General features: G+C 42.6%; 1 protein-coding gene across 1 annotated transcript in view; it reads right to left on the bottom strand.

Annotated features, from left to right (window-relative positions):
• The window catches only part of ERICH3 (glutamate rich 3), a 110,322-nt gene extending 104,219 nt beyond the window's left edge, over positions 1 to 6,103 (bottom strand). The window contains exon 1 of the mRNA XM_053655531.1: positions 6,081 to 6,103. Coding sequence (XP_053511506.1) covers positions 6,081 to 6,103 — 23 coding nt within the window. The remainder of the gene's footprint in view (positions 1 to 6,080) is intronic.
• Between the last annotated feature and the right edge of the window lie 10,450 nt (positions 6,104 to 16,553).

Here is a 16,553-nt window from a genome sequence, read left to right on the forward strand (position 1 = left end):
AATCCCTGAGTAGAAGGAAACCCAAGCTGCTACACTTTGATTCTCAATTATCTGATCTGGCAAACAAAAAAGAGTAATTGGTGATCTAGCAAAAAGAGGGACAGGTAGCTTCAGGATCTTACCACACTCATGTACATCGATAGGATGGGTGAATAGAGGTTAATGAAGCTCTCCAGTGAAAGTCCCCAGAGCACGGGGAAGAAGAAGGAATTGTAGTTCATAGTAATCTGCCCATACACCAGAGTTAACTATATGAAAGAGATGGGGAACTAACATTGAGAGTGAAAGGAGACTTGGAACAAAACAAGAAATTGTTAAGGAATCCAGAGTCATACATCTACACTTTAAAATGTTCTTTAATTTTAAGGTATCTTTCTTATATGTTTGTGCGGCTTTTGCATGTTCTTACATTTCACTATAAAAGCAATGGCTTGACAACAATTCTCCAATCCTAATACCTGAGATGGGATTTTGGTAAAGATGATTTTTCAAGCTGTGTTTGTTGACCTTGTCACATCTTTTGTCTTTTTCTCCAGAAAAACGTTAATCCAGAGAGGCAAGCTCTCAAGTAAATTACTTAAACCCACATATATTTTGTGTTGTTGTCAATGTTATTGTTCCCTAATTTGGGACATTTGCGAAAAGAGGATGATTTAGAGCTTGTGGCTAGTGAAAGAACAAAGTATTCCCTGCTCAGTGGGAAGCCAGGGGTATAATGGAGTCCTGGTTAACATCTGGGTAGATTTTTCAGTCAGTCCAAGATACAAATATACCACATGGTCAAAAATATCTTTAAAAATCATTAATTTAACCCATAAAGTACAATACTCCTGCTTTTGGGTCTATCACTATAGACAGTAATTCTTTGCACGCTGAAGTTTGAGAGCCATGGATCGAGGCCAAAGCAAGGAACTGAACAAAAATCAAAATGCAGTATCTATGCACTAAAACAATCAATTTTCCCTTCAGGGCACTGCTCCAGTCTTCTTCAAAGTGATCGGGACTGGCAATCGATCATTTAAATGAAAAATTAAGTTAGTGAGCTAACTCTATATAAATATATTTATTTTAAATAGTTTAATGGAAAGCATAAATATAGGTCCACACATTACCTTATTTGTAGTGTCACAGGTTTTATTTTGAATGTGACTCAATTAATTGTCCTCTTTATCCTTTTCTCTTTTTAAAATATAAATCATACTCATATCATTTGGGATCTCAAGTGTAGGGAAAAGTGAAAAGATATTTGCAAACCAATATGAATATTGAGTCCTCAATTTTTTCTCTTTTTTACAAATTTTACCCTCACTTTATTTGGCAGCTTATTTTCCAATGATGGACATAATGAAATCATTCCAATTTACACACCATTTTAACTATTTTATGGAGAAATGCGTAAGCCATTGGAGGGAAAGATACAATAATACAATCTGCATACAACTTCTGTTGGTCTACACCAAAACTACTAACATTTAAAATTTAATTGCAATATTATCTCCCAGCATCTCAGGTTTTCAATGAAAGTTATATCAATGGAAACATAAAGTCTCAAAACTACATAAGCCTCAGGTTGATTATTTGAGGCTGATTTTTGGATTGAAAACTGAGTCAGAGAAGTTTTATTTTCTCATCCCCTAAAAAATGTCATGTATTTATTTACAACTAAAATAGGTTGGGGGAGTTTTCACTGTCCCTCTCAGTTAGAGACACCTTGACAACCTCAGTGGGTGTCAAGGACCATGAAGGAGCAAGATGAAAACCAACAAGAGGGAAAATTCTGGGGGTCTTTTCCTAAGGATGAAAGACATAATGCAAATAAAATACTTCGATGGACACAAAAGAAAAAAGAAAAGCAAACACAGGAGAGAGGAATAATGCTACAAGCAGACTGGATCTGACACCTGTTCTCCAAACCAGATGTTCACTAAATGGCATAGGCATACTCTTGGGGCTCCCCAAAGCCTTTCCTACAGGGCCCCAGGCAATGATACTTTTAAGGAAATCAATTTTTAGACCCTCAAGTTTCCTCCATATGCTCCTAAAACTGATCTACCTGAAAAATGTACTTCCAGTCACAATGACCTCTCCCTTCTCTTTTATCTTTGTTTTTACACTAGAAAGACACACATCTCACCGTCTGGTGTCTTATTAGGTTGCACTGAACTTAGAAACTAAGAAACAAGAAGACAATCTGAAGCATTGTATAGATGTTGATACAACAAATCACTTTCATGACTGGGCAACAAGCGGGACTGCAACCCTTTGTTTCCAATCCTTCGCTTTCTAAACAACTGAAGGAGGACCTAAGTGCCATTTGAAAGATCACTGAAACCCTTTTTGGAGACAGACCACCATGTGGGTTTTGTCTTGTAACTCCGAAGGAATTCAAAGATTTGAGTGGCATTGCATAACAAATCTCTTTTCATTCCCACCTGCTTATATGAACAGGATTGCTACCCAAAGGGTTAGGAGAACACATCCCAGGTATAAAAACAAAGGAGCAGAATCTCAACAAAAATGTTAAGGGAGGAAGTAAAAAAAGATGACTCCAATTCAATTTACTTCATTTAACCAGAAACAATTTACTCCTTGAAATTAAGTTGCCAATATTTAACAGGAGTTTGAATGGGGACTACTCAGTTTGAATTCGAATATTTCATGACTTCGAGTCTGAAGCCCCGTGTGAGGTATGTGAGTGGTGGGAGTGAGCGGTGAGCACAGACTGGAATGCCACCACACACACTCAGAGCACCACACGGTTGGCTGATGAGGAAGGCAGAGGCAAAGTGCAATGCAAATAACATGGCGGACCTGTGATTATTTTGCCGCTTCTGGATGTACATCTTCACTATCTAAAAACTGACAATTTCACTTACAGCAGTTGTTACTTCGCTCTTGATGAAGGGCTGGGTTATCGGGGAGTGCTAAGGCTGTGTTGATTCTTTCTGTACCACACTTCAGTATACTGTCGCTATAGAAGCACTTCTGTACATTAAAAAGTGTAAAATAATAAGTCTACACAAAAAATGCTTCTAAACCTTGGCAGAATCTTTCCAAACATACAACATCTTGTGTGGTTTTATGTTGTCATAAATGATAATTTCCCCATTCTTCTTGTTCCTCAAAGAAAATCTGCAGATGAGTGTGACTGTCTCTACTTAAAAGAACCAAGGATTCAGAGATGAACCTTTTAAGGAGCCGAAAGAGTCATATCATTTTATTGCCATGAATGGCTGCAGGTATAAAGTTGCCATTGAATCTCTAGGACTAGTGTACAACCCACAAACAAATAGCAACTCGGGGTGAGATTTACCAAGCCAAAGAGACTACTGATTGAAATTCTCCACTCTAAAACAGTTCCAATGGAGATGACAAGGCCAGAAATGGTGCTTTATACTTGACTTCCTCCAATTACAATGCAGCTCAGATTCAAAGTCTTTGTTATAATCTGTGGCAGAAGTTTTTAAGACTATTTTTATTTACTCCAAACTCTATCTGAACAAAGTCAGCACAGGCCCTTTGCAATTTTGATGTTATGTTTCATGCTGTAATTAAGTAAGCAGTGGAACTCAAAGGGAAAATCCCAAGAGAAAGTATCAGGACATCGTTTATTGATTGGTGGGATTGTAGGGATTTAACATTTCTATTCTATTGTACAACTGCACTTTATTACCACTTTATCCTTCAAATGTAATAAGTACAAACTGCTTCAGTAATGATGGAAAAGCTTTCTCAGCTTTAATGAAACCTTTTATTTGCTACTGAAACTTTTATTATTTCCAAATGATAGCACAGGCAAGAAAAATAATCACTACTTATACTGAGAGAAAACTTCAGCAATTTGAATAATTTTGTCCTTGGGTGAATTTTAAGGCATTTAGAGTTCTTATGTTTATTATTTTCATTTATTTTTGATGAACCCAAAACAAAATATATACATGCACATGTACATGGTACAACAAAATTATTTTCTAATAGCATATTAAAATGCTAGATATTCACGTGCAGCTGCCACCTGGGCAACGTCAGTCTGATCTGGATAAGAATTCCTGTATATTTAGGGCTCCCACAAATCTCAGCCCTTGACAATGACAGGCAATGCAGTTGAATGGTTCCGCCCACAGGCTCTGAAGCTGGAACACCTGGCTTTGCCTTCCAGCCCTCAACCCTCCTTCCTGTGAGATCTGTGAAACATTCCCAGTCCTCACTTTCCTTATGTGTGGAAAGAAGGGTGACTGGAACCTGCCTCGTGGAGTGGATGCGAAGATTAAATGAAGAATTCCATGTAAAACGTTGGACTGGAGCCTGACCCAGGTGGAGCACTTGGTGGATGTTTAGCTCTGATGCCGTTTTCGTACGTGAACACATCACTTCTAGACGATACCATTCATGCAACAAACATTTGCTGAGCTTTACTTTATGCAGAACATTTGTCCTTGGTAAAGGGGGCACAAAGATGAATGAGATACAGTGCCTATTCTCCAGGAGCTTCCAGTTACAGAGCAAAACTATGGTTGCAATACCTCCCGATACCTTTCTTGCAAAGTACCATAGAGCACACTCTCTCAACAGCTCACAGTTTCCTTTTTCCCATGTGCTTGCAACTAATGGAGTTTCAGAAAAATTTCACTTCAGTTTCTGAAATCTTAATCATGCACAGTTTTATAAGCAGCTACAGGTTTTTCCACATTTTAAAATAGACGATTAAATGGTCTAATCGGATTCTAACTTAGCCCAAAACTTGAAAAACATAGGAAGACAACCATGACTGACACCTTCATTTTCCCCAATGGGGCCATACTGCAAACAGCAGCTGCAGAAGAACAGTGCCAGTGACATCCTATGCGGCCCACCGCTAATTAAAACTTCATAGGAGGTCAGCATCAAAGCGTTCGGGCACCTCAATTCAATCCGGGATAAAATAAGAACTTTCTTTAGTCGTGACTACATCACTTTCCAGAAAGTTCTGAAACTGACTTCCAACGTGGTGCCTGATATGCCTTTAGTTTTTTCAAACATTTTTGTTCATGTCACGACACTCAGAGAAGTCATTACAAAATCAAATCTTTAAGTGTGACTATAAACCCGAAGCACAGCGACTAACGCAGTATTTCGGACACCACAAACTCCAAAAGAGCTTAAATAAGTTGTCCTCTGCTAGTTTGCTGCTGTTGAAAATGTGCAAAAAATCCAATTAAAAATAGAAAACATCTTCGAATTAACTGCAAGATAGACTAGGATATTATGTACTCACTAGATGTATCATTAAAAAAAACCTATCTAATATGCATGGCATTGTTTAAGTCAGAAAGAAATTGGATATTCACTCTTCCAGTAAAAAGACCAAGATTATCTGAGGGAGTTGGGCGGGGGGTAGTTGGGAACAGCCAATACTGGCTGTTCACTTTCTAGAATGGATTCAGTAATTGCCAAAAATGTCTTCTGAGGAGTCACTCTGCCCAAAGCAGGAGGAGATCACCGGGAAACACAAGCACACAACGCCTTCGTTTCTCCCTCCTTTCCCGCGTCATACCACCTTCCCTCATCAAAATGCTATTAATGGCCCCTTATGTTCCTTTGGGGACTGGGCGGATAAAAACCCAGAGTTAAGGGGCACCCCTCACAATGCAGCCCCTCGTCGACTTGAACTTAACTCACGCCTCCTCTGTATGCAGGACGCCACAGTGAGAACTGATCTCGCTCCCGAGTCGCCAAACGAATGTGTGTTTTGGTGACCGCTACTTTTGCATCGAAACACACAGGGTCCTCTGGGTCCCAGCTAACATCCCTGCTTAATGTATGCGTTTCTCACATCCATTTTTAATCCTTCCAGAGTGAAAATTTCAAAAAGGGTGAACGGTGGTGAAAAGAAAAGAGGAAAGGGAGGGAGGAACGAATGCAAAGCCTAGGATTTCTGCCATCCTTCTGCAACCCAGACTCCGTATTACTTTACGCCTCGAGCCCATCCCCCCTGTTGCTCCCGCTCTAGCCCCTTCATTCCGCAGCGGGAGGGAGGAGGAGGGGCCTCTGGCTGAAGCTGCCACCTGCCGCGGCGTGGAAAAGCTCCAGTTGTCACTTACCCAGAGGGGTGAGAGTGGCTCATTTTTGCAGGATCTTTTTGGGACCCCGCGGCAGGTGCGGAGGGTGGGTGCGTGGGGACCCCGCGCACGCTGGCGCTGCGACGCGCTCGCGGGTGGCTCCGCACTGCGGTCGCCGGTTCGTGGGGCACCTGGGCTGGGCTGCCACCGCCCCTGCGCCCAAGCTACTCGCAGCCTCCCGAGCCCCCACCCACGGGCGGTATCCACAGCCTCCCGGTTGCTAAGGGAGGGGGGAAGGCAAGCGCCGAGGTGCCGGAGAAAGCCAAGGCGCTGCTGGAACTGAGCCCGGGGAAGCTGGAAGGGGAGCTCGGCTTCTAGCCCTTTTTCTGGGCCCCGATGTAGGAGGAGACCCAGGCTCCTGCTCTATTGCCCAGGGCGCGGGTTCCCCATCACCTGTACTTCGAAAACGCACTAACACAACCGGTTTAGGCTGGTGCGTTTCCTACTAGGCCCTGGGGAAGGGCTGAGGGGTGACTGAAGCTACTAGTAAGAAGAGAAGGGAGCAGCTACAGTGTGATGCGTTGGTGCCCAGTTGTAAAACAGACTCTAGATTGCAAGTTCAAGGGTAAGAAAGAAGTCTTTTCAATCTGCTCTGGGTTTTATTTTGTTTCTGCATCTGCAAGGCGCTGTAATTGGTTCATTTCCTCCTTGTAAAATTCCCATTTTGCTCCTAGCTGATGGCCCCACTCCCAGCAGGCAGGGCCGACAATTCTGATGCTGAGAAGGTGGGGAAGATGCTCAATAAAGCATCTTCCTCCATGAAACCTGCTGGAATTGTAGTTGCATTGGAATGCAGCCGCAGAAGGCAAGGCTTTAGTGAAGACGCCTGCATTTAAATGAGAGGGGCCTGCATTTAAATGAGAGGGGCCTGCATTTAAATGAGAGGGCCTTGGTATGGAGGACTTTTAAAACCATCGGATTCGCATGACTTATTCCTAGTCCCGGTGTTGCTTTGCTAGGTTTTTGCTGGTGACTTGATCTGTGACCTCAGGTGCCTCATGCAGAGATGACAGGTTGCACACATGGATCTCTAGTCTAACTCAGCCACACGACAAGTGGGAAGGGTGTCGCCTCCTTAATGACTTTCAGCTTCCGCACATACCAGAAAGGCCCACCGAACACCTCAGAGCCCCGTCTTCTTTGCATGACAGTCGAGGCCCTTCATCATCTGCCCCAGCATCTTGCATCAGCCTCACTTGTGACCACTATCTCCTCCTCTGCTACCCTCAACTCTCGAAAAACAAATCTTGTGCCGTCCCTCCAATGGGAATACACTCCCACCTCTGACTACCAGATAAACTCCTATTCATCCTTCAACCCAGCATAAGCACCACCTTCTTTGATGTCCCCAAGTCTACTCCCCAGAGGTGACTCCCACCTCTGGGGCCCACACTGCCTAGACGTGCCTCGGTTTCACACGCATCCCCCGGTACTGCATGTAATGGGCCATGGCTGCCTTTTTCATTTGAACATGAGCTCCTCTGTTTTATTTCCTGTATTCTTAGAAGCCAACAGCACTTCAAAAAACATTTGAGGTGTAAATGAAGGGAAAAATTGTTAATGTCTTCAAAATGGTAGCATTTGTATTGAGTACTTAACTAAATGCTCTCCTCAGCCTTTCAGTGAGCCCTCGCTAAGTGTCCATTATCTCATTTAACCTACATCTCTACTCTAGGAGGTAGCACTCCTCCATCCTGTACCTATTCAAACTAAGACACAGAGAAATTAATTATTCTGCCTGAAGTCTATAAGAGCTGCTAGGTGGAAAAATCATAATCTAAACCCAACTGTGTCTGAGTCTAAAGCCTGTAAGTGTGTTTAACAATAACAAACTTCTTTGCCTACAACTCCTGAGAATTGCTGCAGAAGGTAAATTTTCTATACCATCAGAGTTTTCTGATCTGAAAGAGCAGAGGCATCCCAGTATCCCAGTGTGCGGAGGGAGGGTGGGGAGGAGGAATATGTTGGTGGGGGATGGGGTCGGGGGCTCCTAGTTTAATAGTTCAGATTCCAAGGCTGTTTTGGGGACTGGATGACTACAGCTAGAGAGAGGCAGAGGTTGTCAAAGAAGGAAGATGTGAGATGTAAAAGTGGCACCTTAAGCCTAAACAAGGAAGTCCTGTAGATACTTAATTATTGTGCGGCCATAAGGAGGACTTGGGCCAGTGCTTCCCCACGTGTGCTTGCCCCCACTCGTGGGACTCTTGTCCCCATTTCAGAGTGTCCTTAATGCTCACTGTAACTAGATTTCACCGGCCCTAGGAGCGAGGGAGGAGGGACTAGGAAGAGACATTATAATTTGCCCACGTGTTGCCAACCCCTAAGGATGGTGTAAATAATATAATTTTATATAGGTACTAGTTGTTACATATTAATTTATTTGTGCAAATAGAAAATGATATTCTCTCACTGGTGGAATGATAAAGGAAATTACAATACACTAAATAGATGCTCAGGACTCTGTAGAAATGAATCCCTAGCATTCAACTGACAGTGAGGTGCCCTCAGAAGCACTAATTCAAAAACGGAGTTTGAGTTCTCCACCCCTCTGAGCTGCACAGTTTCACATCCCTGATGAACACCACAAGGGCGCTAGTAATTTTCACGTCAAAAAATGCTCACTGTGAAAATGTATTGGGAATTTAGCCAGAAGGAGTTTTTATGTTAATTTCTAGTATGGAGATAGGGAAAGAGAAATATGAAATTAAACCGTTTTAGAGACCAAATAGTCATCAGAGTCATTTTTGTTTTCTCACAGGAAAATGAGTCCCCAGATGTTCTCAGTGGTATCATAAGTATATAAAAGATTTCTGTTTTATAGAAAGACCTATGGAGTTGGGGTTTTGCAGAACAGGAGATTAACAGAGGTAGGAAAGAAGAAAAGACAAAAATTACTCCTACGATGGTGGGTAGATCTCTGCTTTGATTGAACAGGAGCTTGACTTAGAAATCACGGGTCATCTAACCTACCAGTGACCATCTCTTATATCAGGGGTGGGAAATCTATGGCTCAAGGGCCAAACCCAGGCCCCTGCCCCTTTTTGTACACTGCACAGAAAATGGTTGCTACAGTTGTAAATGGTTGAAAAAAATCAAAAGAATAATATTTTATGATACATGACAATTCCATGAAATTCACTTTTCATTATCCATAAATAAAGTTCTGTTGGAACACAGCCATATCATTTGTTTGAGTTATCTATGGATGCTTTGGTGCTACCAAGGCAGGACTGAGTAGTCACAACAGTGACCTGATGACCCATAAAATCTAAAATATTTACTATCTGGCCCTTTACAGAAAAAGTTTCCTGAGCCCTGGCCTAGGCAGTCACTGCAATCAGAGAGATAATTTACCCGCAAGGACTTTGGAAACATCACTCACCCTTTTATCCCCAGCACCTATCACAGTGCCTTTCACAGAGTGAGCACTAAAGGGACAGAGGAATGAATAAGCAGAGGAGGAGTAAGTTTCCCCAGGGGTTTATCTTTCTCTTACAGATAAAGGTCAAGTCATCAAGGCTTTCTCTGCAGATACAATGGACATGCACGATCATTTGATGGGGTTATTTGACCCCAGAGCTACCTTTTCTTATCAACACCATTTCAAACCCAGTAGGAAGTAGGTAATATAGGCAGTTCCAAAGACCACAATTGGGCAGGTGGTTAAGTTTACAAGAGAACTTCCTAGTACCTGTCATGAGCCAATTCTAGCTTGGGTCACTCACAGCTGTAGCATTGCGAATCTGAATAATGAAGAGCAAATGTACAAGGATTAAATTTCAAACCTGAATTGTTTTCCAGCCTTCTTTAATAAGCCTCCCTAATTAGCTTAATTCCAGGGAGCCATTTAGTGAGCCATGGTATGAGGCCCAGGAAAGGTCGAGGGGACATATGCAGTGCGTAGAGTGACAAACTGGAAGGGTCATCCCTGATTTAGAGTTCTGAGTAATCAGAACAGGAACAGTTTCTCCAGCTTTTATCCCTATTTCTGAGTTGGAGAGAATCTGCAGACAGATCAGTTAGAATGGGAAAGTCAATGAACTTTAGTGGCCTCGAGGAATCAATGGTACTTACTATGACTGAGGTCTCAGAGATGAACACGATTCCTGTCTGCCCTCGGCCTGAAGTCTGTTCAGAGATGCCTACAGCGAATGACGAAGCAAAGGGATAAGGGCTCTGGCGGAGGCACATGTAAGGTGCAATCGGAGGTGCCTTCTGACTAGTGTCCCTGTCCTATACCTGTCTCCCACCACTGCCAGCCCTGAGCCCACTCTTTGTGATACTGAGCATCACTTCTCACTGATGACATTAGTTTTTTCTTCTGGACACCAGGATTTTTCTTCACCATCATCTCTCAGGGATTCTATACCAGGAGAGGGAAGAGATTGGCCATAATAAAGAAGAGAAGGAGAAGAGAGAGACATAGAGGCTATTGGGGATGCATAACCACTAGGAAATATGAAAGGAGATAAAAGGATATTTGTGTTTTTATTTTTAAATAATTATTAAACTGATAAATGCATGCCCCCTTTCAACCTTTAAAGGTTTGTCCAGGGAATTCAGGGGGAAACTTGCAGAGGAGCCTTAGAAGATGTGTAGGAGGTGTCCAGGTAGGTGGGGCTTGGGGTGAAAGGACATTTCAACACCCAAAGTCCTCCCATTTGAGCCTCTCAAGCTGACAATAGACTCTGCCAGTGTCAGAAGACCCCATCCTGGTTTCTGTAGCTCCAACATAAATGGAGGTTGCAATTTGGAACAGAAAAAAGAAAGAAAAGAGAAAATGTAGAAGAGGTAAGAAATAATGGCTTCATCAGGGAGATGAGATTTGAACTGAGCTCCAGTGAGTCAAATTATTGCTGGAGGTCACCTCCTCTCCCAACATGTATGGTCTGCACCTCTACATGTCCTATGCTGTGTTGTTTGCGCGATGTCTAGCCCCAGGCTAAATTGACTTGATCCGATGTTTCGTAAACAGCTACAAATGTCTGACACTACAGGTCACCATGAGCAACAGAGAGCACACCGGGAGTGCTCGGAACTCCATGCAGGCCCCACTTGTCCTAGCATCAGACTCTTCATTGACTTTGCTACGTCCCAGGGACTATGCTACGTGTTTCACTTTCCGAATCCTTACAGCTCTTAGGTGAGTGTTGTTTTTACCTCTTTTTTACATGTGAAGAAACTGAGGCTCAGATAAGTTAAATACCAGCTACCAAGTGGCACAAGCTGAGATTCAAATCCCATTCGCCATGATTTGAAAACTCACACTTAATACTTTGCTCTCTTCCTTCCCACTTCCCAGAGGTAAGAAAGCCTGGCCACAGGTGGAGAGGGTAATAATGCAAAGTCACTGATACCAGGGAAAGTTGCTCTTGGTCTTAACCAACTCTTCCCCTCTCGACAGCCCCCATACACAGTGACTCCATGCCGTAGCTGGTGAAAGAAACTGAAGTGCAGGGATTTTATTGATCATCACACCTGTGTTTTCTGACAGAGGAAATAGAATATTCCACACCATCTAGCCCTAAGAGCAAACGTTTCTAAAAAGGTTTACAGCTTGATTTGGTTTAAATGACACTGTACTTGGCTCTTCCATTAAAGCAGAACGGCCCTGATCTTCAAGAATTCTGGCACCATAAGCAAGGGGACTGTGAGCCCTTGGATTTGATCATAGAGACAAAAACATCCCACTTCTTCAACTCAGGTTGAGGGAGATGCATGCCTTTGGGCCGAAGGCCGGGTTTGTTCGTACGGGAGGAGGTGATAGCCAAGCTCGTAAAACAAACCTTCTGCACTGTAGTATCTGTCTTTAAGTAAAAACAGCTTCAGTTTGTTCATTAGATTCCACATACAAGTGAAATCATACGGTATTTGTCTTCCCCCGACTGGCTTATTTCACTTAGCACTAACAAGTGAAATAGAGACAACTCATCCATAGAGAGCAGGCTGACAGCTCAGGGGGTGGAGGGGTTGAGCAAAGAGGAAAAAGGACTCATGGACGTGGACAACAGTGTAGTGATTGCAGGGACACACGGTAATGAAAAAATACAATAAAATAAAGTTTATAAAAATGTAGCTTCATTACTTATAATATAGTTCATATTGTAACTCAAACTAGAGTAAGAAAGTGCTACTTGATAAGGTCCTTGAAAAATAGATGTTGACTAAAACACTTTTGTTAACTACCATGTAAATATAGTTTCATGTAAATAAGCACCCCCAGAGGAGCCTGAGTGTGCTTCACTAGTAACCGCAGTCAGCCCTCCCTGTCTCAGGGCGCAGGGGTTAAAGAAAAGTTTTGTGGTTTTGGGGTGGTAGATTCTGAATTAATGAGACTTCCCTTTTATGATTTTTAAAAGGGGAGTGCGGACCAACGTCGGAGAACACACCCAGCGGAAAACGCAGTTCTGGAGTGGGAGCTGCAGGGAATGTGCACCAGCCAACCGTAGGAGAAAACTGAAGCAGTGAAAATGAATCAGTAGGTAGGCGGATTAAAATGGCAAAAAACTATGAGCTCCTGAGCACTACAGATGTGTCTGGGGAAAAAAAAAATCTGGTGGTTCCTTGAGACACACACCGTTTTGTAAGCACGGCATAGAGGGCACATCCGACCCCACATCTGGGTGGAAGAGGAGGGCTCGTGACAACAGGGCTTGCTGCCTGTGCCCCTGCAGGGCTGTCACCACAGCCACTTCCATCTCTGAGTTAAACCGTCAGGCTGGTGGGGACACAGGAGAGGTGCTCTGAGGAGCCGCCATTGCACAATGTTAGGCACAGAAGCGCAAATGTTATGGCCTTTTGCCTCCAATGTGGTCCATAGTCACTCACAGCAAATGAAGCGACTTCCCCAGCTGTAAACCAAAGGGGGGAAGCAAAGCTTTAACACTGGCATGTGCAATGGCGTGGAGAAGCATTTAGCAGTCCGGAAAAAGAAGCCAAGAGAAGAAACGCAGCTTCACTGACGTAGAAGGCAAATAAGTGACAAAGGAAAAGGCCAAATCCTAAATGGAAGGTACTCAGTTTTAACTACTCATAATTACAAAACACAGAAAATTGACAAATCCCCTTCATTTTGCTTGACATTATGATTTTTTTCTTAGTTACACATATGAGATATTTGAATTGGGAGATATGCCATGAGGCCATGTGATAAAGAACTGGTTTAAGAAAAGGTGACAGGGTCTGGTTCCCCTATTTTGCGCATACACCAGTCAGAGAAAGGGGATTCGTCACTGTGGAAGGTGCTGCTGTTCACCAGTATCTGGTTCCTGTCCACTTTAGGTTATAGGAGAGGCCTGCACATCTCCAGCACCCTGAGGTTAAGTGTGGTGTAGGACTTGTTCTAGACAGTGAGATATGAGTGAGATAAATATGGGTGTGCAAGCTCTTCTAAGGACTCCCACAAGTCTAGAAGGAAGAATATATTTGCAGAGGGCACAATAGCCCAAGCTAAATAAAATTTTTTTCTTTATTTTTGTTTTTTTATCAGAATTTATAATGGGTCATCTCATATGGTACATTTGTGTTTCTCATACGAAGACACTATTTGATATTGTGCATGAATAAAAATAGTCTTCTTCAAAACATTAGGCTTGTAATGGTTGAAGAAAAAGACTCATGGACATGGACAACAGTGTGGGGGTTGCTGGGGGCAAGGGGTATAAGGCACTAAATGGAAATGGAAAAAAAGAATAAAGATTAAATAAAATATTTTTTAAAAATTGTATGTGTGCTGTTAATCACCAATGTAATTTCAAAATGCCTTTAAAGACAATCATTTAATAAATAAATATAAATACCATATGATTGCACCCTCAACAGGAATCTGGTAAACAAAACAAACAAACAAGCAAAATATAACCAAGGACACTGAAATTGAGAAAAGGCTGACAGTGACTAGAAAGAAGAGAGAAGGGAATTTCAGGGGAAAAGGGTGAAGGGTTTGCAGGAACTATTGCAAAGGACACAGTGACAATAAGGGGGTGGGGGTGGAAATGGGAAGGGGGCGGGGAGGGCTGGAGGTTGGACTGGGGTGGAGGGAAAAGGCAGAAAACTATACCTGAACAACAATAAAAATAAAATAAGAATATATATATAATGCTTGTAGGTGGTGGCGCCCTTTTAGCAATGGCTCTCAGCTCCTGTGTTATATTGTCCCCATCAGGGTGGCCGGGGATGAACAAAACCACAAACTGAGGGGGTCATCAAGGAAGCAGAGAGGAACCAGTATTTGTTGAGTACTTCCAATGTGCTGACCACCTACACACAATATCTCATTAAATTCTCACAGTTGGCTGGGAGAAGTGGTGTTATTTTCATGGTTCAGATGAAGAAATTGCAGGTCAGAAAGATTAATAGCTTGGCTAACTACGTAGACAAGACTTAGTGATGCTGCCTCTGCAGCAGGTTGATTCTGATTTAACCTCACAAAAATTGTTTTCCTATATAAAATATCAAGCTATCTGACCAAACTGTGGTTCAGATGAGAAATACTCGAATACTTGCTTGCAAACTCAACACGAGGCGATTTTGTGATGCGGCAACTAAGAACATCAATGTAATACTGATTTACACTCTTGGATGTTCAAGTTCTACTGTGTTCAGATCAAGCTTACTGATGTGATCACATCTGGAACACTATTCCCACATGATAGATTTATATCGCAGGTATCAGTCACTGCATTCTCCAAATTCAGAAGCAAAGCCCAAGCTCTCTGAGTTGAACTCTAAAAGCCCTCTTCATTTGGTTTAAAATAGGGGGAAATGGTCCTCCAGGGTAGATTTTATTCCAACAACGAACCTGTTTTGTAAATATCTGGTATGTGACAGGCACCAGAACTATTGATAGGTCAAGGTATGACCCTTATACTCAAGAACCAAGTCCCCCCTGGTACAATAAGGTCACGCAGTTGTAGTTCCTTGGGATTTAGAGACACAGTTTATTTTATTGTAAAACACATAAACAGTTGAGTGAAGGGATAAATGAATGAATATGAATGACATCAGTTCAGTGAGTGAGTTGAACTAGATTATAATCTTTCTTCAAACACAAGATTGCACAAAAACACTATTATCTCTCACTGGATTATTGTAACCGCCTCCTTAGTGGTTTTCCATTGTCTATTCTCTACACAGTGGCCTTGGTGATCTTGCTAAACTCAGTGCAAACCATGCATTTTCTTGACTGCCTCCCGTGGCTGCCAGTGGCGGGCAGTGAGTGAACAGCCAGTGGTTGCATCTCAGCATCCAGTGGGGCCTCCTTCTAGTCTGCCTCCCTGCATTACAAATGCTAGACAGCCAAGTTCTGTGGTAAAATCAAGTTCTCACAAGTACAGGCACCCAAGCCGGGTTCAAATGACAGAAGTGAATGGGGCCATCACCCTGCCATTTGGCCATTGCTGTGATAAGCAGCATTGTGCAGACCTTGAGTTTTTCGACATTTGCTTTGATGTCTAGTCACTAGCTCATCCATGCAGGTAGATGTGGAAACAGAGAAAACTCATTTGCAGCTCTCTCCAATGAAATCCTCATGCCCAGCTTCTTCCTCTTTACCTGGTAGTGAGCTATAGGCTAATGATACCCTGCACACGTTTCCAACTCATCTCTCTAGGACGGTTCTGGGACATCCGTGTGGGATCACAGAGGCTGTGCACAGCATGTGCAGCTCTAGGGTGTACTGTTCCTGCAGACCAGGCTGTGAATGGTGGCCACTGTGGTTGTCCAACTGGCAGCCGTATCGGCATCCACCTGTTTCACTTACTTCTGGGTATTATATTCAACATTGTAAAATGAAAGAATTGCATTCAAAAGTGCAACAACAAGTCTAAGTTTATTAAAATGGTGAACTAGAAATCATTTTATAAAAGAAACCATTGAAATAACTGGTGATGTAGACACTAAATGTAGTAGAGACTATGGAAAGTGTGCATCATCAAATATTGGAAAGTATTTTATGCAGAAGAGAGAGGAGACTGAGAAGTTTTGTGGGAGATCATCAGGAGAAGAAGTCATGAACTTCTTCTTTGGCTCAGTAAAAGAAATTTCTAGAACCAAAGAAAAATTAGGAATCCTATTGCAACTATTCTATGAGAAAGGACACACTTCACATCCTTGTTATAGAAGACATGTCCAGAACTGGAATGGACCATGTTGGATGGCAGAGTTCTTTATCTCTAGAAATGGCCAAACATTCTAGAGGAGATCTTTGTACAGAGTTATATTGAGATAAATAGATTGTAAAGCTTCTCCTAGGAAAGTCTAACTCTATGTTACATGATGTTACATGCACAGAGACCGTGACAATCCCCTCTGAACCTCCCTCGGGGCTGGAACAAGGACATCTCTTCACCTCCCTCATGTAAGCTGCTCGAGGCCTTGCATTAGGTATTTGAACCAATCCTCATATGTGCCAATTTCAGTTTCCCTTAAGTCTTATGTAGCTAAGCAAAAGCCACA

This window comes from Artibeus jamaicensis, unplaced genomic scaffold (assembly GCF_021234435.1).
Source record: "Artibeus jamaicensis isolate MK-2021 breed Jamaican fruit bat unplaced genomic scaffold, CSHL_Jam_final scaffold_1019, whole genome shotgun sequence".
Taxonomy (NCBI): Eukaryota; Metazoa; Chordata; class Mammalia; order Chiroptera; family Phyllostomidae; genus Artibeus; species Artibeus jamaicensis.